This window comes from Galleria mellonella, unplaced genomic scaffold, assembly GCF_026898425.1.
Source record: "Galleria mellonella isolate WM207_F2 unplaced genomic scaffold, CSIRO_AGI_GalMel_v1 utg184, whole genome shotgun sequence".
In the NCBI taxonomy this organism is placed as follows: Eukaryota; Metazoa; Arthropoda; class Insecta; order Lepidoptera; family Pyralidae; genus Galleria; species Galleria mellonella.
The window spans coordinates 3691822-3719196 of record NW_026442025.1 but is presented as its reverse complement, the minus strand read 5'-3'; the positions used below and the strand labels follow the sequence as shown (position 1 = coordinate 3719196).

Here is a 27375-nt window from a genome sequence, read left to right as displayed (position 1 = left end):
AGGTAGGTATCTAATAAATAAATAGGCGGGATTCCTTCTTATGCAGGATCGAATCCGCGAAATTTTTTATTATGAGGGAAGACAGTATTCATATTATAGTATATTATAGCCAATAGAATTGGTGACAGATTTCCCACTGCTATCACTACCTCTGTCATCATATTTCATTCTCAATAAATTTGTTATGATAGCCTAACCAACCTGACTAGGAGGAAATGGATTTTTAGTAACTTGATCTAACAGTCCCATTGCTAGCAACATGCCGTAACAGTACCGACCACCAGGCGATTCCTCGTGGTTAATTATTGATGAATCCGTCATAATAAGCTAACTGACCTGGTTTCAACTTCATCTATCATCTCTCACTGGTAACCCACCAACTTACACCAGTAGCACAGGTGGCGTAACTATTCCTTTGGTATCCGTTATAATTAAAGACTGTGTCCCACAAAAAACCGACTTCGATTGATGTCAAAACCAGTTATTTTGATTATTAAAACTAAATTACTGAATCGATTTTGATAAAATGTCTGTGGTACTAATCTGTAAGTATATCCTTTCAGATAAAAAAGGATTTCCTAAATCGGTTTATAGTTGACGGAGCTATGAGATAACAAACATAAAAAATACAATCAAATTGAGAGTCTCTTTCTTTCTGAAGCCGATAGAAAGAAGATCGTCACTTGTTTTTTTACGTAAAATATACACCTGATTTACACGTTCAACGTCACTCAGAAAGAATACGTAAAATTAGAAGTTATCAAAACTGTAAAAAAAAATACTCGTTATCAACCAAACAAACCATTATTATATCACCCCTAGTTCATCTCTATATTATTGCGACCTAATGACCCGCTTACAATTATTCTAAACAATATTTATCACGTATTTGTTACAATATCAATGAACTAGATGCGTTTTTTTGTCTTGAAAGCATAATTTTTCGCACTACTTCCCCCGTCGTCGTTCTACTGGCACGGCACTAATATTTTTAAAGTGCAAATCAATCAATATCGTATAGAAGTTTTAAGTTACATGTTATCATGGGGCGAGTGACGAAATCCATACCAAGTGGATACAGTGAACAGCTAAAGCTAGACGTCATTTAGTTCAGTACACCAAGTGACCGCGCGCCGCGAATGTGCGCGCAATAGCACGCGACCGTTCAAATTTCGAATTTAAATTAAGAAGTGCTTATTTTTTTTTTTTACAAGAAAAAAAGAAAAGGAAAATGGCGTGTCCTATGAGGTCAGTTTAACTGTATAATATTATATTTTTTACTATTATTATTTTAATATTAATAACAATTTTGTACGTATATGATTTTACTTAGAAATTATACACGCCACTTGGGCATACCTAACTATAGAAAAATATTATTATTTTTATTTACTAATACCTTCCGTAACGTGATAGGTACTTTCAATATTTATGCATATAAAGTTCGTATAAAAGTGTTCTGGAATGCGAGAAAAAGCGCAGGACCCCTTCCTTATGTCCCTAACAATGCTTCAGTTCTGGTCTGACCGCCGTGCGGTGCGAACTGGCTTGTCACGCCATCTGTGAAGTTACCTCTTAACGAAACCCCGTCGGCATGGAGCCCGCTTCCGTTGAAGAGCAGCGCGTCGTAATCAAGTTTCTCTCGAAACTCGGCAAGAATGGCCGTGAAATTTTTGCCGATCTCAGAACAGTTTATGGGGATGATGCTGTGAAGGAACCAACCGTCCACAAGTGGCTAAAAAGATTCAGAGAGGGCCGAGACAATGTTGATTGTTTTTTTCGATGTTCGGGGGATTGTCCATCAAGAATTCGTCCCTTAAAATTCTACGTCGATGTGCTCAGACGCCTCAAAGCTCGTGTGGCACGAGTTCGTCCAGAATTGGCGCGAGAGGGGCGTTGGATTCTTCACCACGACAATGCCCCTGCCCACACCTCTCTTGTTGTCCGTGAGTTTTTGAGTAAAAATTCCATTACGGTGACCGAACACCCCCCCTATATATCTTCTTGTTCCCAAAAACCAAATTGGTACTTCGGGGGCGGCATTTGGGGGACATAAATGAGATAAAAAAAGCTACGACGGGGCAGCTGAGAAACCTACAACCAGAGGACTTTCAAGGAGCCTTCTCACAGTGGAAACGGCGTTGGCACAAGTGCATTATGTCACAGGGGGAGTACTTTGAAGGGGATAAAATTGATTTACCTGAATAATTGTAAAATAAAATTTTTAAAAAACTTTTATACGTACTTACCGGACAAACCTCGTATATCCAAGTCTCTAATGAGGTAAGCAGAAATAATCAATAATTCTAATAGTTTACAATAATCTCACATGTTTATCTACTCATATTTCTCGCTCCGTTTACTTTCTCATGTCTTACATATATGCGTATATACATACATGCGGTTCCGGAGAATCGTGACTCTCCGATAGGTACAAACTTTTTTTTTTAAACTAAGTAATTAATATTTTAAAATTTTACTTTCTTATAACCATTTTTTTTTTTCTCCAATTATAGCTGCACTGAACCTGACCTACTATGTATATATTTCAAGTCCCTATCATATTTCTTTTAGAAGGTAGAGTAACATTATTATCTATGCTCAAGTCTTGAAACATACAAATAAAGTACCTCAGAATCTTAAGAATAGTTCTCTTTTTTATATAGATACTTATAATAGTCTATTTTAGCTTCCATATTATAAAAAAAATCTGCATTGTTATAAAAAAATATCTAACTACCCTACATTAGTTTCAGTAAGACGAACTAATGACAAATTATACTGACACTGTTCTGATTCAAAACTATTTCGGCCATTTAGGTAGACTATCAAATAAGTTTTTTTTTTTTTATAAAACTTAGAAAGGCAAACAAGCTGACGGCCACCTGATAGAAAGTGGTAACCGTCGCCTATAGACATGAGCAGTACCATGGAAATAACAGAGTATACTGTTTCGCCCATGATACCCCCTACGCGTTGCCATTCCTGAGGACTCAGGTGTTATTCTTCTGTACCCTGTAAATTCACGCCATATCCCATCCTTCAAACCGAAACACAGCCATGAAAACACAACTGCTTCACGGTAGAAACACGAATGGGACAGAGGTACCCAAGCAATCGACTTTTGTACAAAGTCTCCCTCAGTTCAATATTCACTTGTAAATCATTATCTGTTGTCTAGAAGAGTAAGATGACAGAATAAATAAAGATGAATTTATTGTATTATAATTTTATAATTAATTAAACTTACTCATATCAATAAAAAAAAATTAAAGATGGCAGCGTACATGGCTGCTATTTTTTTTTTTTATTTATTATTGTAGTTTATTAGTATTGTAGTATTTAGTATTGCAGTTAGTTGGTTGCTAGATATAAAAAAAAATATCTTCGTTGATGTAACTACTATATGTTTTAATTGGTTTGTTTTGAAATCCAGTAATGAGGAGGAGGGCTTTGATATTTGTGACACAGTTTTATACTTCTGCGGACATCAACGTTTTTCATATAATATTGTAATCAATATTTTAATTCCAAATAAAGAATTATTACTATAATTCATGCGGATGTTTGAAATAAAAAAAAAGTCTCTGTAAAGCAGAGAAATATAGAATATATGACATGGGAGAAAGTTTTAACCCTACCTGAAGATAAGAGAAGTAAACAATAATTTATTGTTACCTCATAGACAGGTATGAAGTATATGTATCTAAGTTGTATAAAAAAAAAACTGACCAAGTGCCCTGACCATCTCAGCATTTTCATTTTGATAGCATAACCATATTTCAAATATGTCTGCTTCATTACAAGAACGAGCGGGCGAACAACTACCCTCTAATCTGAAATATTGCATGTTAATAATTCGATCATAATCATCATCATTTCAGCCATTATCCGTCCACTGGTGGACACAAGCCTCCCCCATAGACTGCCATAAAGAACGGTCCTGAACCACCTGCGCCCGCTGACTCCTTGCAACGCATTTCAGGTCGTCACTACATCTAGTGGGGGGTCGTCCTACACTGCGTTTACCCATACATGGTCGCCACTCAAGAACCTTTCTTAATAATTCCATGCAGCCTATAAATAGCCTAGTGCCTTTAACCAGCCCCCTACACTTAACGTAAACATGTTGCTTCATGTCTGAATTACTGACGACAGAGGACTGTTCAAACAACTTTGTACATAATTTCTCTATGATATAAGTAAGTATACCTGGCAGTGAAATTCCACGGTACGAAGGCATACCACCTTACTCCTCAGTAACAGCAATACATGAGGGACGTCACTGGAACTAGGCATCACAGTATACACTGTGAAGTACACGGTACTGTTTTGTATAGACGACGATATTTCTACTTTCCTTCAAATGGGCCGTCAGCTTGTTTGCTATTCTAAGTTACACAGAAAAATAATTTATAAAAATTACATAACAAATAAAGTGGTTTTTTTTTTTTTTTTGAGTTTTTTTTACTATACATAAACCTATATAAAAATTATACAGTTCGGTCACATAAATTATTAAATTGCAAACTTTTCCTTCGTGGTTCAACGTACTTCTTTTAAAAAGAATAATTATACTTATTTTATTTACCAATAGAGTATAAAAAATACCAACAATTACGATATTTGAACACACTTGTGTAAATATAATAACGCGATCATAATACCAGTAAGAGCAATATTTTCAAAGTAACCGTGGTGAAACGAATTGTTGAATATACGTAAAATAAAAGGAAAACAAAATAGTAAATTGATTTTGAAGATAAATCTAACTAAAAGGTAGAAATATGTTGGAATGATAAATAAAATAAATAAAAATAAAAAAGCCTTTTATTTCCCATTATAAAGAAAAGAAAAAAAAAATATTACATGCAATTTCATTCGATAATAATTATTTTCTTAATAAACTTATAAAAAAGAAATTATTCATTGATTACATAAATTATTCATTCCTTTTTTTTTATATTATTATTACATCCTTTCCTTTACTTGGGTATCCATTTAAGGATATAGGCCTCTTCCAACCTTTTCCACATGTTTCTGTCCTTTGCGAGTCTGCCTGGGCCTAGGGCCTGCCACATCCACAATGTCATCACTCCATCGCGTCTTAGGTCTTCCGCGTGGTCTTGTTTTATTTCGTGGATACCAATACAACATTTTTTCGCTCCATCGACCATCTGTTATCCTTGCTAAGTGTCCTGCCCACCTCCATTTTAGTCTACAGACCAGCTCAGCAGCATCGATAACCTGTGTAATTTTCCTTATATCCTTATTTCTCTTTCTATCTTTAAGATTTAATCCTATCATGCTTCTTTCTGCTGCTCTTTGGAACACTTGAACTTTATTTAAGGAATCTTTGGTCAATGCCCAACTCTGACATCCATACATCAATGTTGGGAGAATTATTGTGTCCATTGCCTTCTTTTTCAATGTAACAGGTAACGTTGATTTAAAAATTTCCCCCAAAGACCAGTACCTACACCAAGCTTTTTTAATTCTGCGTTGTATTTCTGTGTTGGTCGGAGCTGTAAAGGATATGTTTATCCCTAGATATATGTACTCTTCCACATAATCAATACTTCGTGTCTCCACAATAAGAGGTACTTTTTTACTATTGGTCATAGCAAAAGTCTTCGAAGAGTTCATCTTCAAGCCACATCTCTGACTCTCTTTATTTAAAGTGTTGAGCATGTATTCGACATCTTTATAGTTTTCAGAAATCAGCACAATATCATCAGCAAAACGCAAATGATTTAAATATTCACCATTGATATTAATCCCCATGTTCTCCCAATGCAATTGCTTAAATACATATTCTAGTAACGCGATAAAGAGTTTGGGTGAAATGGGATCTCCCTGTCGTACTCCTCTTTTTATGTCAAATGGTTTTCCTTCACGTTCCAATTTTACTATAGTGAAAGGTCGATGGACCGCCTTTTAGGTCAAAGGGTCCGAATTTGTCGTCAAAATGTATTAAAAATTAAAAGGCAAAATTAGTCATCAAAACTATGTCCGTCTTCTCATCGGTCTTTTGTCTAAGTCCTTTTGTTTTGTCCCAAGCTGTCAGTTTTAATTGTCGAATGTCTTAGCGGCCAGCGATAAAACCGGTCAAAGAGGCCGCAACATCCCCACCTCCAGTATTGGAAGCCAATACTTCAGGCGTGGCCTAAGCGCGGACGTCTAGTCTGGCCAGTTTTGTCACTGGTCGCTTATAGAGTCCGGTCGAAGTCAGCACGTCAGCTACTCGAACCTTGCCGTCCTTCCCAGGATACACTGCCGTCACTCGTCCTTTGGGCCACTGGTTTCGTGGGAGTTGATCGTCAGTTACAATTACAACGTCATCAGTCATTAATGGTCGTGTTTCTTGTCGAAACCATTTGTCTCGTCTTGTCAAAGTTGGTAGGTACTCTTTTACCCAACGTTTCCAGGTAAGGTCGGCTAGCCGCTGGGAGTGACGCCAGGATCGTCGCAGTATGTCACCGTCGTCAAAGGTACTCAAAGGATGGTCCATGTCATTTGTCTTCGTCATCAAAAAGTCATTCGGAGTTAAAGGTAAGTCGTCGTCCTTGTCAATAGGTACATACGTTAGTGGTCTACTATTTACAAAATGTTCTGTCTCCGCTAGGAGTGTTGACAGAACTTGATCACTCGGCGCTGTTTCTTTTAGAGTGACACGGAGAGCAGTCTTAACAGAGCGCACCATTCGCTCCCAACAACCTCCCATATGAGGGGCGTTAGGGGCGATAAAGTGCCAGTCAATACCCCTTGTACTTCCGAATCTAGTTAGTTCGCCTTTGTCCAAGGGCGCCAAGGACAATTTCAGCTCACGGTCGGCTCCTTTAAAAGTGGTGGCATTGTCACTCCATATTTGTCTTGGGCAACCACGACGAGCAATGAAACGTCGGATGGCCATGATAGCGCTGCTTGTCGATAAATCATGTGTCACCTCAATATGGATAGCTCGAACCGTAAGACAGGTGAAAAGAGCTCCATATCTCTTCTCTCGATGACGACCTACTTTGACTAACATTGGGATTGGCGTAGGGAGCTCTCTTTGTCCACTTGTCCACACGTGTTGTTCTTTAACTTCGTCCGCTGTCAATTCACCTCGTTTTCTGTTATCTTTGTGAATCCAGTTACATACAGCGCGGTAGAACCACGCGGTACTTCTTATTAGCCTCCAAAACTTTGAGAATCGGCTGACGTCAGGCAGATTAACGGGCATTTCAGTTAAAACTAAGATGGTTTTCACCTCAACGTCGTCAGGATCAATAACAAATTTAGTTTCTTCAGACGGCCAGAATTCCTTGGACCCCCGGAGAAACTGTGGTCCATATAACCATCTCGTATTATCCTCGGTAACTGTCTCTCTAGTTGCATCGTCTGCTGCATTTAGGCCTGACGGTACCCACCTCCAGTGATTAACGTCGGTTAACTCGGAGATCTCGCTGACACGATGGGCAACGAAAGGCTTAAAACGACCGCTGTCAGAACGAAGCCAGCTCAGAACAGTCTTAGAGTCAGACCAAAGTGTTATGCTTGCATCAAAGTGTTGCTTCAAAGTGTGAGCTAGTCTAGCACCCAGCAAGGCAGCCTGTAACTCGAGGCGAGGTATGCTCATTACTTTGAGTGGTGCGACGTGAGCACGTGCCAAGACGAAAGCTACATGCCAACTACCATCTGACATCTTGACGCGTAGATATGCAACGCTCGCATAAGCCTTACTGCTTGCATCGCAAAAAATGTGAAGTTCTAAGTCAGCTTGTTTGTCACACATGTCAGTAAAAAGCCAACGAGGAAGTCTAAAGTCGCTGACCTTTTGTAATTCCAACAACCATAACTGCCATTCCTTGAAACTAGTCGATTCGATTTCATCGTCCCAGCTGATTTTGGATTTCCAGATATTTTGCAGGAGAATTCGCCCCTTCACTGTCACATATAAGAGGAAACCCAAAGGATCAAAAATGGACATCGTCAATCTTAATATGTCACGCTTGGTTGGTTTCTTCACCCCTGACTTAATGTCCTCGCTCACCTTAGGAAGCTTCAATAGAAAGATAAACTCATCGGAATCCTGGTCTACCTGATCTACCTGATCATCCTTGGAGTCAGAGAGGATCTTCAGGCTACACGGGGCTAGCTTTTCTGAAGGTAAGTGTTCCAATAGTGTATGAGAATTAGAGACAAAATTCCTTATATTGAAGCCACCTGCAGCATGTATACGTATTACATCATCCACTACGCGTACCAAGTCATCCTCATCGTCAAAAGAGTGGATGTAGTCGTCGACGTAATGGTGGTCTATAATAGCTTTGACAGCTTCTGGGTGAGTCGCCTCATATCTACGAGCATTCAAATTTTTTACATATTGAGCTGATGATGGTGAACAGACAGCTCCAAAAGTCATGACATTCATGACATAAACGTCATTATTCCAGAGAAGTCTTTGGGCATATCGGTCATCTTCCCTAATAAGTACTCTATGAAACATCTCTTGGATGTCACCAATTACACAATATTTGCCTAGACGAAACCCTAATAATACAGCAGGCAAAGATGTTAAAAAATCAGGTCCACTCAATAAGAAGTCATTGAGTGACTTACCGTCAGACTTAGCTGCACAGTCAAGTACAATTCGCAACTTATTAGGCTTATTAGGATTAAAAACGGCAAAGTGAGGAAGATACCATGTCTTATTGGTCTGGATCGAGGCCTCTTCAGGAGTTAATTTTGAGATGTATCCTTTATCAACATTCTCCTGGATCTTCTCCTCATACTTGACAGCAAGCTCAGGATACCTACGAAATTTTCTCTGGATACCTATAAGTCTACTCTTCGCCTGTGGGTAGCTATTCGGGAGCTGAACGTCATCAGACCTCCAGAGTAGGCCGGTCTCCCATCGTCCTTGAGGCAAGAGTTTCGTGGTCTGTTCCATAATCTTCAGCGCCAGCTGATCCTCTCGAGAACGAGGAAAGTCACCTGTCTGCTTCACGCCGAAAGACTCTGTGGAAAAAGATCTCTTAACGAGGTCGTGTAATTCGTCACAAGAGCATAGATGTAATATAGTTCTGTCATTCGCTATACTACGAAGTCCTATGTTCCCATGTACAAAATAACCCAAGTCCGTCTTAGATATTATAGGTCCGTTCTTATGTCCTTGTATTATTTGTCTAGTAATAATTAAGTCAATATTATCTTGTCCAATTAATAATTCAATCTTTCTAGGTCGTATGTCATAGTCTGTCACATAGTCAGTCACATAAGGAAATTTATTTACAATATTTTTATATGAAATACTATCTACTACAATATTCAAATTATTTATAGAACGAACACTATTTACACTATACACATTTTTTTCATTCAAACCGCGAATATTAAATGACACTATTTTTGAGTCCGTCTCTGTGGTTGACATTCCGGACACACCACGCATGTGTAGATTTGTCGTCGGACCAGTAATGCCTGCCTTCTCGAGCAGAGCAGCATCAACCAGGCTCACAGATGCGCCTTCATCAAAGAGAGCGAAGGTAGTGACGTCACCTTTTGTACCTGATACAACTACTGGCACGACCTTCAGTAGTACATGCGAGCTTTGACTGTCGTTGCTCACTGTCATTTTGGCATGGTTAACTGATATTACTCTATCATCAGTATCGTTGCGTGGGGCAGCATGAAGCAAGGTGTGATGAGCACGGACACATTCAGGAACAGAGCATTTAATTTTTCTCTTACAGGCTTTTAGTTGGTGTCGTACAGATAGACAAGAGAAACATAACTTTTTGTCAGTTACCAACTTCCAGCGGTCGTCTATCGTCATCCGTTTGAAATCATCACAATCACTTAGTCGATGATTACTGTTGCAGAGCACACATGTAGGTGATGATGATGAAACTGTAGCTACCACCGGTCTCCATGGTCTATGGTCAGGCTTGGTCGGCGGCTTCGCAACAGTATTATTTACAGTCCTTATAGGCAGCGGAGCAATATAAGTGGCGGCGTTAGCTACGGTCATGAGCCACTCAGATACATGACATAAAGTAACAATATTTACATTTTTATTCGATATATACATACTCCATTGATATTTCAATAGTGACGGCAGTTTACTTATTATTTCTCGAATTAAAGTGGGATTAGTCAGATGTCCAACCTCTTCTGTCATTTTCATCGTAGCTACAACATTTTGAATTGCAGTCGCATATTCTATTAAATGATTGACGTCGTCATGACGGACTTCACGCATGAGCCTTATTTTATTCAACATGACTTCTATGATTAATTCAGGTCTACCAAATCGTAACTTCAATGTGTCTATTATTAGTTTCAGGTTTGTAGCACTCACCAACAGCGCAGATACAGCGTCACGCGCACGGCCCTTCAGGCAGCGTGCTAGTCGTGCGATGTTTTCATCGTCACTATAACCACACAGCTGTGTTGTCGATATATACTGCCTATAGAACAACGGCCACTCATCAGGCTCACCGCTATACAAGGGCAGCTCCTTTGCGCTTGTTTGCCTGGCTAGGAGTTTAGACATGTTCGTGTTGTCATTCTCTAGTCTGCGTGTAGGAATGTGTGGTGGTACAGGCATAATTTCAGGCTGTGTCTGTGTATAAGCATTGATAGCCGTCGACATAGCGTGAGGCATACTAATATTATTTTGATACACCATACCTGAGGTTGTAGGCAGACGTAGGGACTCTCGTGACTGTGTCCTATTGAGCACGAGGAGGTTGTCTTCATCTTCAAGCGCTTGTGCTGATAATGCAAGTTTTTCTTCGATGAGTCTGGTTTGTATTAACGCACGCTCTTCCGCGGCTTGCAATTGTAGTTGTAGGAGTCGTTGTCTTCTTACTATAGTCGTTGTGGACGTACTAGAGTGCGAACGGGCGGATGGCGTGGGTGAGGGCTGGCGGCTACCGCGGGCGGACTGTCGGTCGTGTTCACCCTGGTCAGCAGTAGCATGCAGCGTCGTCGGAATTGTCGTCATCTTCGCTTGTCTTCGTGTCTGCGCCATAGGTTGGTTGTAGTTTGTTCGAAGGACCACTTGAAAGGTCGATGGACCGCCTTTTAGGTCAAAGGGTCCGAATTTGTCGTCAAAATGTATTAAAAATTAAAAGGCAAAATTAGTCATCAAAACTATGTCCGTCTTCTCATCGGTCTTTTGTCTAAGTCCTTTTGTTTTGTCCCAAGCTGTCAGTTTTAATTGTCGAATGTCTTAGCGGCCAGCGATAAAACCGGTCAAAGAGGCCGCAACATATAGCCTTACAATTTTTATATATTGTCTTCAATATTTCAATATAGCTTTCTTATTGGAATGATAGGTGAGGATAAATCAGGTTTGTTAGCCCATCGTGACAGAATTAATCACGATGGTTTCCAGGGAGAACCGCGAGGAGGTTGACCTGATAGGGTTTATTGCTAGCAATGGGGTTGCTTATTCTCATTACTAACAATCCCTTCCCCCCTAATAGACCTTATCAGGTCTAAATGGCCGCATAAATTGTGTTTTCAGAGGAGTTTTCTCCCGCGGCCGCTCAGGCTGTGTAATGAGCTCCTTGCTGAGGTTTTAGAAACTGCAATATAGGGTTCTTCGAAATCGACTCGTATTACAGGCGTCTATAGGCTAGAAGAATAACTACATGGGACAGATAAAAGAAACACTAGGTGTCATGTCGTATAGGGAGATCAAGGATATAGCCTGGGATAGAGCTGGCTGGAAGAAGATGCATGAATTAGTTGCACCGACAAGAGGAAACTCTTAAATGAAAAAAAAATAGGCTACAGTAACTGTTTACCATCAGACGGGCTGTACACTTGTTTTCCACATTTATAGTATATAAATAAAAAAAAAACAGTTATACTTCTGAATGCAGTACAAATATTTGTATTGTGCAGAAATCGGGCCGGCCTTCAATCGTGAAAAAAATTATACTAGATCAAATCAATCGTAAGTCCATGGTTGTAAAAATAATTATTAAATTCGGTTCAAAATTAAATAATGAAGTTTATACAAAAAACCTGACAAATCTAGAACCTATAGACGTATTTAAGATGAGGAGTAAGTAAGCTAATCCCAATATCTTCCAGTGGGGGGAACGGGATTGTTACCAATTGGGAGGTTAGTCCCCATTGCTATCAATATATCCTATCAGGTCGACCTCCACGCGGTTCCCCCTGAAAACCATCATGACAAATTTATGGTTGAATTCGTCACGATGGGCTAACTGACCTGCCTTTTCATTCTCACCTATCATCCCTCACTGGTGCCCCGCCAACGTATACCGTTAGCACAGGCGGGGTTACCATTGCATTATCATTTATTAAAAAAAATATCTTCCAGCGCCCACTTTAAGATCGAGACAAAACTCTCAATTGTGTAAATTATCTTAAATATACCCAAATAAGTATCTCTCTTTCCAATCCATAGTATACACACAAGAAATAAAGGCGCACTCAAATTGAAAGCTTATTTCTTTTTAACATAATTTAAAAGTATAAATAATTCAACATTGAACCTTTGAAATAGCACGCTTTGTTGCTAAGCAGGTTTTTTTTGCAGAGAGCAATTACCAGTTCATTGGTTCTGTTGAACTTGTTAATATTAATAGATCAATACTTGAGTGTAATTTAAGACCTATTTATGTTATAAATATTCATTTTATTTATGTACCTTTATCATCGATGACATTAATATTTATGATCCGATGACGTTTTATGACGTAAAGGGGTTAATGATGTAAAATGGATACAAGTGTATATATGGTACATGTGTTTTTATCGTGAAGCAGTTGTGTTTGCATGGCTGTGTTTCGGTTTGAAGGGTGGGATATAATAGTGAATTTACAGGGTATAGAGAAATAACACCTGAGTTCTCAGGAATGGCAACGCATAGGGTATCATGGGCGGAACAGTGTACTCTGTTATGACCATGGTCATTGGTCATGTCTATAGGCAACGGTTATCACTTTCCATCAGGTGGGCCATCAGCTTGTTTGTTAGAACTTAGAATAAGTTGACTATTGATACTGATTTTGATAAAATCAGTTCAGAAATAACGAATAAGAAAACAAAATAGATACATACAAAAAACATAAACATGTAATTTAAATTCACTACTAAAATATTATATATATATATATATACTGCATATACACTCCTCGCAAAAATTAAGGGAACATAAAAAATTTTGAAATTTTTGGGTGATTTTCAACAGGCTGTATTTCAGTGAAAAATAATCGTACAGGAAATTTAAAAAAAGGGTTTTGAAGCTTGAAAACTCCAGTTTTCAGATTTTTTGGTGAAAAAATTTTTTGAGCTCCGGTTTCCATGCAATTCTTAAACAAAGCTGAAAATATTTTTTTTCTAAATTTTCTAGGTTTCGTTTTTCACTCTATGGGCATGGAAAAATTTTTTCGAGCTACTCCATTGTATAGGTCTCTTAGCGTGTTTATTCAGCTTCAAAAATAGCTTTGGATGGCTCAATTACGACCATTTGTCTCCGAGATATCGAACTTTGAATGCAAAAGCATCCTTTTCCATTCAACTGCTAATATCTCTGGAACTACTGGTCGCACAGCAAGCGGGCGCCAAGTTTCTTTATCTGCATAAAATTTCCAATTAAACACAGTCAAGAGTTAGTGAAGAAAAAATTTTTTTCCACCTCTAACATTGAATTGAAAAAAGTGGAAAAAAGTGACTTTTTCTCCTTTTTTGGTTACTTGGCTGTATCTTCGCTAATATGGGCGGGAAAGCTAAGGTTTGAGGAAAATTTTACAGTCTATTGTTCCTTAAAGAACCCCCTAAATCCCTGGAGCGATCGGTTCAACGGTTTTCCCGGACCAATTGATTGAAATTTTGGAAAAATAGGGGAACAAGGTTTTTGTCCCTTAAACTCACCCTAATCCATTCAAAAATCAATAATTTCATTTGTTTTTCACATTTTACTCAATTTTTTGTTTTTTAAAAATTCATTATCAAAAAAAAATCGAAAAAAATCAAGAAAATTTTTAAGAAAAATTTTTTTTTGAAAAGTCGAAAAAAGTTTACAAAAAATTTTTTTTTCGTTTTTAAGGAAATCAAAGTTTTTGACAAAAACTTTGATTGATGATCGATTTACCGCCGGCATTAGCGTTACCCAAAGCATACCACGTGGAGAAACACACACACACACACTTTAGAAAATGAGTTTGGAGTCATTAAATACTGCGGAGCTGACGAACCACGGGGTCTCATTTCTTCTAAAAATTACTTACACAACACTAACACACACACTCTTCAGAAAATGAGTTTGGAGTCACGAAATACTGCGGAACTGACGAACCACAGGGTCTCATTTTTTCTGAAGAATCCCATATCATAAACACGTGCGTAAGCACAAAAGAAGCGTAAATCCGACCGTGCAACCTCCCCGTGGTATGCTTTGGGTAACGCTAATGCCGGCGGTAAATCGATCATCAATCAAAGTTTTTGTCAAAAACTTTGATTTCCTTAAAAACGAAAAAAAAATTTTTTGTAAACTTTTTTCGACTTTTCAAAAAAAAATTTTTCTTAAAAATTTTCTTGATTTTTTTCGATTTTTTTTTTGATAATGAATTTTTAAAAAACAAAAAATTGAGTAAAATGTGAAAAACAAATGAAATTATTGATTTTTGAATGGATTAGGGTGAGTTTAAGGGACAAAAACCTTGTTCCCTTATTTTTTCCAAAATTTCAATCAATTGGTCCGGGAAAAACCGTTGAACTGATCGCTCCAGGGATTTAGGGGTTCTTTAAGGAACAATAGACTGTAAAATTTTCCTCAAACCTTAGCTTTCCCGCCCATATTAGCGAAGATACAGCCAAGTAACCAAAAAAGAGAAAAAGTCACTTTTTTCCACTTTTTTCAATTCAATGTTAGAGGTGGAAAAAAATTTTTTCTTCACTAACTCTTGACTGTGCTTAATTGGAAATTTTATTCAGATAAAGAAATTTGGCGCCCGCTTGCTGTGCGACCAGTAGTTCCAGAGATATTAGCAGTTGAATGGAAAAGGATGCTTTTGCATTCAAAGTTCGATATCTCGGAGACAAATGGTCGTAATTTAGCCATCCAAAGCGATTTTTGAAGCTGAATAAACACGCTAAGAGACCTATACAATGGAGTAGCTCGAAAAAATTTTTCCATGCCCATAGAGTAAAAAACGAAACCTAGAAAATTTAGAAAAAAATTATTTTCAGCTTTGTTTAAGAATTGCATGGAAACCGGAGCTCAAAAAATTTTTTCACCAAAAAATCTGAAAACTGGAGTTTTCAAGCTTCAAAACCCTTTTTTTAAATTTCCTGTACGATTATTTTTCACTGAAATACAGCCTGTTGAAAATCACCCAAAAATTTCAAAAAATTTTATGTTCCCTTAATTTTTGCGAGGAGTATATATATATATATATATATATATATATATATATATATATATATATATATATATATATAGTATATATATAGAGGAATACCAAGTAACCTCGATTCGCCTTTTTTAGAAGTCTCATAAAAATTTAATTTAAAAGTGGCAACCTCGTCTACTTCAAAGCTGTTATAAATACATATCAATGTCAGTAGGAGCAACTAGTAACTACATGCGAGCACGTAGACAGCACTTATTTGATGTTCCGTTAAGAAGAACAGAGCAGGGCTAAGAAAGCTTCTCTATCTCTTGCATTGAAACTGCTAAATGAGGTTTTGAGCCGGTACCCGCAGTTGGATATATTTGCCTCCAACTTGCTGGAGTTTCATCCAATGAGCACACAGTGTCTGTGTTCAGAGATTTAAGCTCTAATGTAATTTATAATTAAATTAAATCTTTTTATATGATTTTATTTACGTGTATTATTTCTTTTTTATATATGTTATTGTACTGATGATTTCCTGGGTGAGCGTATTAGGAGACTGTCAAGCTCCGTCCAGTTTATGTAATAAATAAATAAATTTCTCTTTAGCTATGCTTCGGCGGAGTCTATGGGACAAGATGGCAGCCATCTTGGCAACGAAGCCGGCATGCTGTATGGGGAATACCTCATGCTGGACAAGCTCCTTAACGCGCAGAGGATGCTCAGTGCTGAATCCTCCAGACCTGTGCATGATGAGCATCTATTCATAGTCACACATCAAGGTGAGTAGTATTTACCACAATAGTTTTCAGGAGAGGCCAAGCCAACCTAACAGAGTGTATTGCTAGCATTCTGGATTAATCTCTTACATATAAATAATTCTTCTCTCCACTCCCCTCGGGGAAGACGAGAGGACTTTTTAATGGGTGAAAATGGAATGGTAGCTCCACTTGCGCTATCGATATAGGTACGCTACCGGAACACCAGTGACTAATGATAGGTGAGAATGAAAGCAAAGGACCTACCATGAAATATTTACTAATGTTTAAATTACATAATACTAAAATATTAAAATGTTAAAATATCGTTCCTTTAGACTATTGCGGTAGTATTTATGACAAATGAAATGTTAAGCTCCATTTACCGGGCCGATTTCGGTACGAACAAAAATACGAAATCGAGTCCAAAAACTGGGATTTTCATTTTATGGATAGATCCCCAGATCAGTTAGCCCGTCGTGACAAATCCAACAAACATTAAGCACTATAGTTTCCAGGGGGAACTGCGTGGAGGTCAACCTGACAGGTTATATTTCTGGCAATAGATATTAATACCATTTTTACTAACAATCCATCTGCCATAGTAAAGAGAATTGCTAATGTAAACTTAAATGCCCCATTGCTAGCAATATACCCATAAAAACAGGAAATTTTACTACTAACAATTTCTTCCACCCAAGGGACTCTAAGTAGGTATTCTGATCTCGAACGTACACTCGCTGTGGTCTGGGCTTGTCAGTTATAATTACGCTGCAAAGTTTCAATGTCAATCACTTTCTATTAAGAGTGAATAATATATAGCAATATATATATATATATATATATATATATATATATATACATACATACTAGTCCAATAATGAATATATAAAAGTCTATTATCCAAAAAATAATATTGGATAACAATAACTATTTATATATTTAAAAATAGATATTTGACCGATATTGGGTGATGACCTTTTTTCTATAAGGAACCTAATATATAGATATCGGATCGGTATCCATATTACCCATGTTTACTTTCTATTATGATCTCACGAAACGCAGACCGCAGATAGAAACCACAGAATTAGAGAGCTATTCATTGGTTACAGATAATCACTTACTTTTGACCTTAGATTATATAGATAGAGCATCGAGCCTCAAAAACGGGTGTATTTTTTGGTGTTGTTTTTTTTTCATTAATGCTATATATATTTACGCACACAATGTACCTTGATGTATTTATATTTAATTATTTAATATATATACATATAATGAGTTTTAACGTATTAAAAAGGTGCAGAAATAATAAGTCAAAATAAATATAGAAGTTATAAAAGTAAGTATACTCATAACTATTTATCATGCAAAATTGTATGAAAAAGTTGACCCTCTTTTCTCGAAGCATTTGTATGGAGACACTCTATCTATATAATAAAACTTTATACTCTTTTGTTGGAAAGGTGCATCTACTCAATTGATGAATTTTAACACTCTTTTAATATTTTATGGCTTACTAATGACATTTGTAAATTAATTGTAATGTTATTTTTGACAATTATTATTGGCTATTTTGTTGATTCATATTTTTTGTTTTGTTATATTTTATAATATCTTCTTGTTACTTGTAAAAAATATTCAACACAATGCAATATTTTAGTGAATAAATAAATTGAAATTGAAATTTAAGCTTTTAATCTATTCATAATACTTACTATAATATTATAAGTGTGAAAGTGAGTTTGTTTATTTGTTACCTCTTAGCGTCTAAATGACTTAACTAATCACTATGAAATTTGGCATATGGGATGCAGGAGATAGGTTACCTTTTATCTCAGTTAGTAAACATATCCAGATCACGCGGTCGAAGTCACGGGTACAAGCCAGTCTTGCTATATACATTAAACAAATAAACATAGTAATTACCTGAATTAATAAAATAATTATAATTCTTCACATGTATCACTATAATATTCATAGAATAGGCCACCCCTTCCTTATCTGTGAATGTCGTAAGAGGCGACTAAGGGAGGGCGAGGAATGGGCAGCAGCGTCCCTCTTAACACATCATCAAAGCCTAATGGTTGCCAACCTTGGCGGGCCCAAGCGCGGCGACTACTGGCAAACATCCTTATGGGGGAGACTTATGTTCAGCAGTGGACAGTTAACGGCTGACATGGTATAATATGGTATATAAAGTATATCTACATAAATATAGTTGGATTCAGAATCTCCTCTTTTTAAAGTTGGATAATTACATAAGCAATCATAGATTTCACGCTAGTTTCCAATAGAACAGTCCGCAAGATAATGTACAGGTCATTATATGACCTAGCGAGGACGACAGTAAACTTATCGAAAGATATAACAATTTAACACGTACCTATACTTAAAACAAACACTTTATATGTAACTTATCAGCTTGGGGCGAAGGGATTATTAGTAATACGAACTACCAATCCCATTGCTAGCAATGCACCCTGTCAGGTCGACCTCCACGTGGTCCCTCCTGGAGACCATCGTGCTGAATTCCAGGTGTAATCGTCACCATGGGCTAACTGACTTGCTTTCATTCTCACCTATGACCCGTCACTGGTGCCCCGCCAGCGTATATCGATAGAGCAGGCGAGATTACCATTTCATTACCATCCATTCAAAAACAAAAAAAAACTATTATTACCCGCGACTTCGTCCGCGTGAAAGGGATATGTTTACTGAGCGTGATAAAAAGTAACCTACATTCATATCCATCACGCAAATAAACGGACTCACTTTCACATTTATAATATTAGTAAGGGGGGGGGGGGGAGGATTGTTAGCAATGGAGTTTGACAGCCCCATTGCTAGCAATATGTCCTATTAAGTCAACCTCCACGTGGTTCCCCCTGGAAACCTTCGTGAACAATTCTTGTTGAATTCGTCACAATGGGCTAACTGACCTGCCTGCTCCATCCTCATCTATCATCCTGCACTGGTGCCCCGCCGGTGTATACCGATAGCACGGGTGGGGTTATCATTCTATTCTCACCCATAAAAAAAAATATATATATATATATATATATATATATATATATATATATATATATATATATTAGTAAGGATTTATGGAAAATTAATTATTATTATTTAATAGTAAATTAAAATATATAATATTCACATTTTTTTCTTTTATTATTATTTTAAGGGTTTTTACCTTCTTCAGGTATATCAGTCCTATCGTACCCTGAGCTGATTTTTCAAACAAAACTTTATCTATCTATCTTTCCCTATTGTACTTATTATGTCTCTATATATATGCATTTAAAAAAAAAACTAACAGAGTTTAAGGAGTTAAAGGAAACAATAAAGAATATCTATTATTATTTTTTACAGCATACGAACTGTGGTTCAAACAGATTTTGTTTGAGATAGACTCCGTGAGGTCGCTGCTCGACGTGGACGGCCTGGACGAGGGTCACACTATGGAAATCGTAAAGAGGCTCAACAGAGTCGTACTTATTCTTAAGGTAAATATCCTTTTTATCTATTAATAAATATAATGTATTCTGATGATAGTAATCATCGTCATAATATCAGTCATTAACTGGCCACTGCTGAACATAGGCCTCCCCCATAACGGGAAAGGAAGGGGGAAAGGGATTGTTAGTAATGGAGACAGAATCCCATTGCTAGCAATTTACCCAACCAGGTCGACCTCCTCGCGGTTCCCCCTGGAAACTATCATGGTTAATTCCTGATGAATTCATCATGATGGGCTAACTGGCCTGTTTTCATTCTCATCTATCAACCTTCACTGGTGCTCCGCCAGCGTATCCCGTTAGCGCAGGCGGGGTTACCATACCATTTTCACCCATCGAAAAAAAAAAGGGGAAATGAATGCGTGGCTCATTCTACGAGTATGGCGGGATCCAACGGCACCGAACTTTAAAGCAGTACTTGTTCATTGACATGAACAGAATAGATGTAACAACCGCATATACTTTTGTGTTTCCTAGTACCGACACCAGTCTCTCACAAAGATTGTTTTTAAATTGTAACCTTACCTATACAAATAAAGTTTTTCAATGTATCAATTTGTAACCCCAAAGAACCTATTCACTACACATAGCTTTGTGGTGACTCCTAGGGTAGTAGTCTGAAAAATAGAGCTGTGTGAACCTACAGCATAAATCTGAGAAGATCGTTTATGATACATTCATTATTATCATCATCATCATCATCATATCAGCTTTTAACTGTTCACTGTTGAACATAAGCTTCCCCGTTGGGAAGTTTTGCCGATAGTTGCCTAGCTTGACATGTGGATTGACAACCGTAGTTAGGCTTTGAAGATTTTTAAGAGAGACGCTGCTGCCCATCCCTTGCCATCTCTTAGTCGTCTCTTTCAACACCTGTGGGAAAGAAAGAGATGGCCTATTCTATGCCTAGACCGCACAGTGCTGCTTTGCTTAGCTTTGCTACATTATCCGTTTCAAAAATATTATAACCTTCGGGAGATTGCTAGTATTTTTTTTATACAACTTAGAATGGCAAACAAGCTGACGGCCCACCTGATGGAAAGTAACCGTCGCCTATAGACATGAGCAGTACCATGGACATAACAGAGTATACTGTTTCGCTCATGATACCCCTCATGTGTTGCCATTCCTGAGGATTCAGGTGTTATTCCTCCGTACCCAGTAAATTCACGTCATATCCCACCCTTCAAACCGAAACACAGTCATGCAAACACAACTGCTTCACGGTAGAAACACGAATGGGACAGAGGTACCCAAGCAATCGACTTTTGTACAAAGTCTCCCTCTAGTATACTTACATACAGCCATTCCTAAGGACTAAAATATTATGTACCCTATAATTTCACTGCCCTTCAAACTGAAACACTGCCGCTTCACTGCGGAAACACAGATAAGACGGAGATAGCTATATACAGATGAATTTTATACAAAGCCTACCTCTGATAAACTTTGGTCACTTTGATGACACGTGATTTAATGACTTCATCACGATAAATTCTACTAATATAATAAATGCGAATGTTCGTAACGATGGATGCATTAATCCATTGATGGCCATCCATCCAACCATTAATGTTGCGAGAAAGGTATTATTAGTATTGGGATCTAATTAACCCATTGCTAACAATATACCCTGTCAGGGGGAAAGGGATTGTTAGTAATGAAGACTGAGAATCCTATTGCTAGCAATATACCCAACCAGGTCGACCTCCTCGCGGTTCCCCCTGGAAACTATCATGGTTAATTTCTGTTGAATTCATCATGATGGGCTAACTGGCCTGTTTTCATTCTCATCTATCACCCTTCACTGGTGTTCCGCCAGCGTATCCCGTGAACGCAGGCGGGGTTACCATACCATTTTCACCCATCAAAAAAAAAAAAACACCCTGTCAAGTCGACCTTCACACGGTCCCCTCTGGAAACCATCGTGGTTAATTCTAGTGAAATTCATCACGATGACTAACTGACCTGCTTTCATTCTCACCTATCATCCCCCACTGGAGACCTGCCAGAGTATACAATTAGCGCAAGTGGAACTATTCCAATATCACCCATTAAAAAAAACCATTGTTGTTACACTTTGTTCTTATTTGTTATGTTGCCATGGATTTTGTTACTATTTCACATAAAAACTACTGAGCGAATTTGAATGAAATTTGCTTAGTATAGGTAGATAAATAGATATATAATTTATATGCATTATTTACAGCACACATAAAACAACAAATATAGATATATACGCAAAAAAACTAAATAAAATAATATATATGCATGTATGTATATGTATGTGTGTATGTATGTATATGTATTTGTATATGTATTTATATTATTATATGTATCACATCTCCCGTATTTAGAACTAACAAAAATTTTCATCGTGCCTCCCACCAGATTGTTTGTAATTACTCCTCTCCATCCAAAGGTTGCCTGGAAGAGATCGCTCTAAGCGACAAGGTCGCCCATTGTTTTCTCATTGTGATTATTTCTTGTAATTATTTATATTTATAATAAGTTTACTATTGTAATCTATTGGAGGAAACAATAAAGAGTATCTATCTATCTAACTATAAACAAAAAAAAAAAACTAAAAACTCCTAACTTAGCACATAGGATAAGGATACTTTATGTAATGATTCAATCGAGCAGAGCCACGGGATAGATCTAGTATTAAATATATCATAATTACCACACAATATTTGTGAGATGAAATACATTGTGTAATATACATAACTCGAATACATAAAGTTATCTCGAGTTATGCGTCCACATTATATATACATTGATGATAAGACTGTTAATTGTTATTGTTGTTTATTACCATACGTAAAGATTTGTGATATTTTTATTAGTTACGATTCGATAATGTTGAATAAGTGCAAGCGATAATATTAAATCGTAGTAGGAAGGTCAATATACAGTCCGGAACATGGTAAACCGATAGGTACACCTAAATTACTTTAATAAAAACATTCGCAAATTTTATTACTTTTATTACCTTGACCCACTTTAAGTTAAATACTTTTTTTTTTATTAAAATTGTCAGAAAAATTGACAGATCTAATAGTGGAAAGTTGTTCGTGTGATCCCGGCATAGAGGGGGGAAAGAGATTGTTAGTAATATAGACTGAGAATCCTATTGCTAGCAATATACCCAACCAGGTCGACCTCCTCGCGGTTCCCCCTGCAAACTATCATGGTTAATTCCTGATGAATTCATCATGATGTGCTAACTGGCCTGTTTTCATTCTCATCTGTCACCCTTCACTGGTGCTCCGCCAGCGTATCCCGTTAGCGCAGCCGCGGTTACCATACCATTTTCACACATCAAAAAAAAATCCCGGCATACAGTAGGTGACCCCTTCTTTCTCGTATCGTAACAAGCGACTGAAGGAACTTAAGGGTAGAGAAATGGGCAGCAGCGTCCGTCTTAAAACATCACGAAAAACCTAAATGTTGTTGCCAAACCATTCCTACAATTACAAAACATTCCTTATGGGGAGTACTCATATTCAACAGTGAACAGTTAACGGCTGAAATAATGATGATGATGATGAAAGTTAAAGTGATATAGTTAGTTAAGTTATAGAGACAAATAATGAATACGTAATAAACAGAAATATCACAGAATATTATAAATGCGAAAATTCGGTTTCGGTTTGAAGGGTGAGATATGGCGTGAATTTACAGGTTACAGAGGAATAACACCTGAGTCCTCAGGAATGGCAACGCATGGGGGGTATCATGGGCGAAACAGTATACTCTGTTATGTCCATGGTACTGCTCATGTCTATAGGCGACGGTTACCACTTTCCATCAGGTGGGCCGTCAGCTTGTTTGCCATTCTAAGTTGTATTAAAAAAATAAAAAAAAATCATCACGATGGATGGATGAATAGATTGTTATTCTTTCACACAAAAATTACCAAACAGATTTGAATGAAATTTGGTTATATCCTAACTTAGCACATAGGATACTTTATGTACTAACTCACGCAGGCAGAGTACAGCAAGTGTTTCAATGAAAATCAAAGTTCCCTCTTTGTCAAATAAACAATGTTATATCAATTGCAGTTACTAGTGGACCAGGTGATGATTTTAGAAACAATGACTCCACTCGATTTTATGGACTTCAGAAACTACCTGCGACCAGCTTCGGGCTTCCAAAGTTTACAGTTTCGTCTGCTTGAAAACAAGGTATTTTATTACATCAATATTTTTTTTTATACAGATTTCAAAAAGAGAAGAAGTTTTTCATTTCGATGGTATTTTTTTTTTAATGTTTATTACCACATAACTCCGTCATGAACTGATTTGAAAAATTATTTTTTTATATGGAAGGATATATAGATATAAATTTTATCAAAATAGGTTTATAAGTTTGGTTTTTTAAACAATATAACTGGTTGTGCCACGATTAAATACAGTGATTTTTCTTTATTTTATGAATCAAAATCAATTATTACTAAGTAATATATGTTAAATATTCCTTTTATAATCCATAGAGTTTATCAACAAGGTATGTTAGTTCCTATATTAATTGTTTTTTTTTTTTTAATTATAAATATAATTTAAATCTCGTCATGGAACAACAATAATTGTTATCTAGTGGCTTCAAAACAAGACATGTAAAAATAACATTGTGGACTTTTTTTTATTTTTTACAGTTAGGTCTCAAACAAGCGCTACGTGTGAAATACAATCAGAACTACCAGACCGTGTTCGGAGACGACCCTCAGGCTATGGAAGCGTTACAAAAGTAAGTGATCATAGACAACGAGAATAGGAACTGGCTATTGTATACACAGATAATAAAAAATAAGGAAGGCTTTTTTTATATAACGCGGAATGCCAAACTGACGGCCCACCTGACAGAAGGTAACAGTCGCTTATAAACATGAACAGTACTGTGATACCGTAAAACGGGGTTACTTTTGCACCGGGGGTAACTTTCTAAGAGAAAGTTACCCCCTTTAGGAAACTTTATACAAAAGTTGATTGCTTGGGTACCTCTGTCCCATTCGTGTTTCAACCGTAAAGCAGTTGTGTTTGCATGGCTGTGTTTCGGTTTGAAGGGTGGGATATGGCGTGAATTTACAGGGTACAGAGGAATAACATCTGAGTCCTCAGGAATGGCAACGCATGGGGGGTATCATAGGCGAAACAGTATACTTTGTTATGTCCATGGTACGGCTCATGTCTATAGGCGATGGTTACCACTTTCCATCGGATGGGCCGTCAGCTTGTTTGCCATTCCAAGTTGTATAAAAAAAAGAGTCTCCTGAAAAGTGAATCGACTATTTTCATAGGGACTTTTAGTTAAAGGGATTTAACAGCCCCTTTGCTAGCAATATACCCTATCAGGTCGACCTCCACGCGTCCCTCCTTGGTAACCTTGGTTAGGACTTCCGCTAGGTGGCGCGGTACATTACACATTGTCTCTAGGAAAAATATTTTTTTAATATTCATAAAGAAAACATTTAGAACTAAATTTATTAAAAATAGATAAATAATAGTATAAGTATCACGTGATAGTGTTGGTTGAAAGTTAATGTTGATAATTCAATGAAAATTTTACGTTTTATATTTGTGCAGAAACTGTGAGGAAATAACTAATTCTTGTAAATTTTGTTTATATGAGTACATTCTTTTAATAGTGACGAACACAAATCTATATACATTTTAAATATTTTTCATGTAGAATAGTGGTTATTTTTAAATTTATAAAGTTAACGGACTACCTACAAATTTTGTTTAAAAAACTCAAAGTTGGACTTTGGACTTTGTATACTCGTAACAAAATTCAACTTGTTATATTCAGCGACATCTTAATTCTGAAAGGGTTAAGGGAAGAATGAATATTATTTATACAAGATAATTACGCAGTCCTAATTTGGTAAAGGGCTAAGAACAATGTATGGTGATTAATGAGACCAATAATTTATTAAGAGTGACTATAAATACAGAATAAACTGTTTGCATCATAAATGCACACTTTTTCTCTGCGTTGATATACACTACCTCTCTGCTATTTATCTTGAGTTTCAGTAGGGAATATTTTATATTGTGCTAATAATAAAAACACTTAAGAATGGAAAATGAAAATGTAACCGTTAGAAAACAATTTAAACAAAATTCATTAAATGATATTTCCAGTAATGAATCTTCATTATTTGAAACAACGGCTGTGAGTTTACCAAATACATCATTTAATGACTCGCTGACAATGGCTGAGATACAGGAAAAAAATTATAAACTTAGAATGGACTTAAGCAGCGCTAACCTAGAAATAGAAAATTTAAACAGTGAAAATAGACATCTTCAATCTGAGCTGGAAAAGTGTCAGAAAATTATTGAAATGTACAAGAGGGTAGGTTTCTATAGCAACGATAACTTAAGTTCTGGAAAACAGGTATCCAACACTAAATATTTGACACCACTGAGGAAACGAAAACATAAACGTGTAAGGACTTCAAGTTTATCCACTCCAAACCAACGAAAGACGCTTACAGACACACCGTTTATCGATCAGAAACAGAGTCCAGTAAAACATGAAACGCGAAAATCACAAATCGATATCGACTTAACTGACGAAACCAATAAACCAAATTCCAGTATAAATAATACATGTCCTCCGATAACCGCCGCTTTGGACTTTGTCATCGCTGGCTCTGGCAGCAATATAGTTAATGAGCGAGAAGATTTGAAGAAGCGCCACGTTATCATAATAGCAGACCAGCAAGGAAGGTACTTGCAGAGTCATCTTCAAAAACTATTGGGTTCCAACTATAGTGTGTCCTGTTTTTGGAAACCAGGGGCTAAAATTAAAAATGTTCTTGATACAGAGACAAACTTGATCAAAAAATTAAATCGTAATGACTTTGTTATTGTCTTAGGAGGTACGAATGATGTGAACCCGTATGAATTTCGATTACGTATAAATATTTGGCTAGAAACTGTATCTAATACTAATGTATTAATCTCTGAAGTACCTTTTAATCACGTTCTAAATGAGAAAAAACTTAATAATGAATTGAAATTTATATGTGGTAAATATGAAAATGTAACGTATATTGACATGAACTATTCTCGACAACGGCTTTACAGGGCAAGCATTTCATTATTTGTGAGTAGGACTTTATTAAAAGATATTTTACAAATCGAATACAAAACAAATTTAATTAATTACCGACTTAAATTATTAAATAAACAATCAACAACTAGTGATAAGTATACACAAACCGAAGCGAACCATTTCAATGCCCGTGAGGTTAAAGAATATTCTCGTATTAATATGGACGCCAATCAGAATAACAATTATACTACTACAAACAATAATTTTCACACCTAATCATATTAACATATTACATCAAAATATAAATGGCTTATTGGGAAAGTCAGATTGTCTATCTGTAGAGTTACATAATTTAGAGAACAAAAATGAAGCAATTGACGTAATTTGTATAACTGAACACAATATGATGAAAAGTGATACAAGCCTATTAAAAATACCCAATTATACATTAGTCACTCACTATTCTAGAGGTAACAGACATGGCGGATCGTGTATTTTGGTACGTAAGAATCACAGATACAAGGTTATGAATGAAATAGAGAGCTTAAGTATCAGTAATATTATCGAATGTACAGGGATGGAATTGACAGATTATAATATTTTAATTATATGCATTTACAGACCTCCAAAAGTGACCCAGGAATCTTATGAAACTTTCTT

The 27375-nt window shown here is 36.8% G+C and overlaps 2 protein-coding genes across 2 annotated transcripts in view; one reads left to right on the top strand and one right to left on the bottom strand.

Moving 5' to 3' along the window:
- Window positions 1-940: 940 nt before the first annotated feature.
- The window catches only part of LOC113513833 (tryptophan 2,3-dioxygenase), a 37215-nt gene continuing 10780 nt past the window's right edge, over window positions 941-27375 (top strand). Inside the window, exons 1-5 of the mRNA XM_052893785.1 lie at window positions 941-1248; window positions 15975-16147; window positions 19499-19632; window positions 23715-23837; window positions 24308-24399. Coding sequence (XP_052749745.1) covers window positions 1232-1248; window positions 15975-16147; window positions 19499-19632; window positions 23715-23837; window positions 24308-24399 — 539 coding nt within the window. The 5' untranslated portion in view covers window positions 941-1231. The remainder of the gene's footprint in view (window positions 1249-15974; window positions 16148-19498; window positions 19633-23714; window positions 23838-24307; window positions 24400-27375) is intronic.
- On the bottom strand, window positions 5921-8130 carry LOC128200404 (uncharacterized). Its single transcript, XM_052893784.1, has one exon. The coding sequence runs from the start codon at window positions 7970-7972 to the stop codon at window positions 6167-6169; it is 1806 nt and encodes a 601-aa protein (XP_052749744.1). The 5' UTR covers window positions 7973-8130; the 3' UTR covers window positions 5921-6166.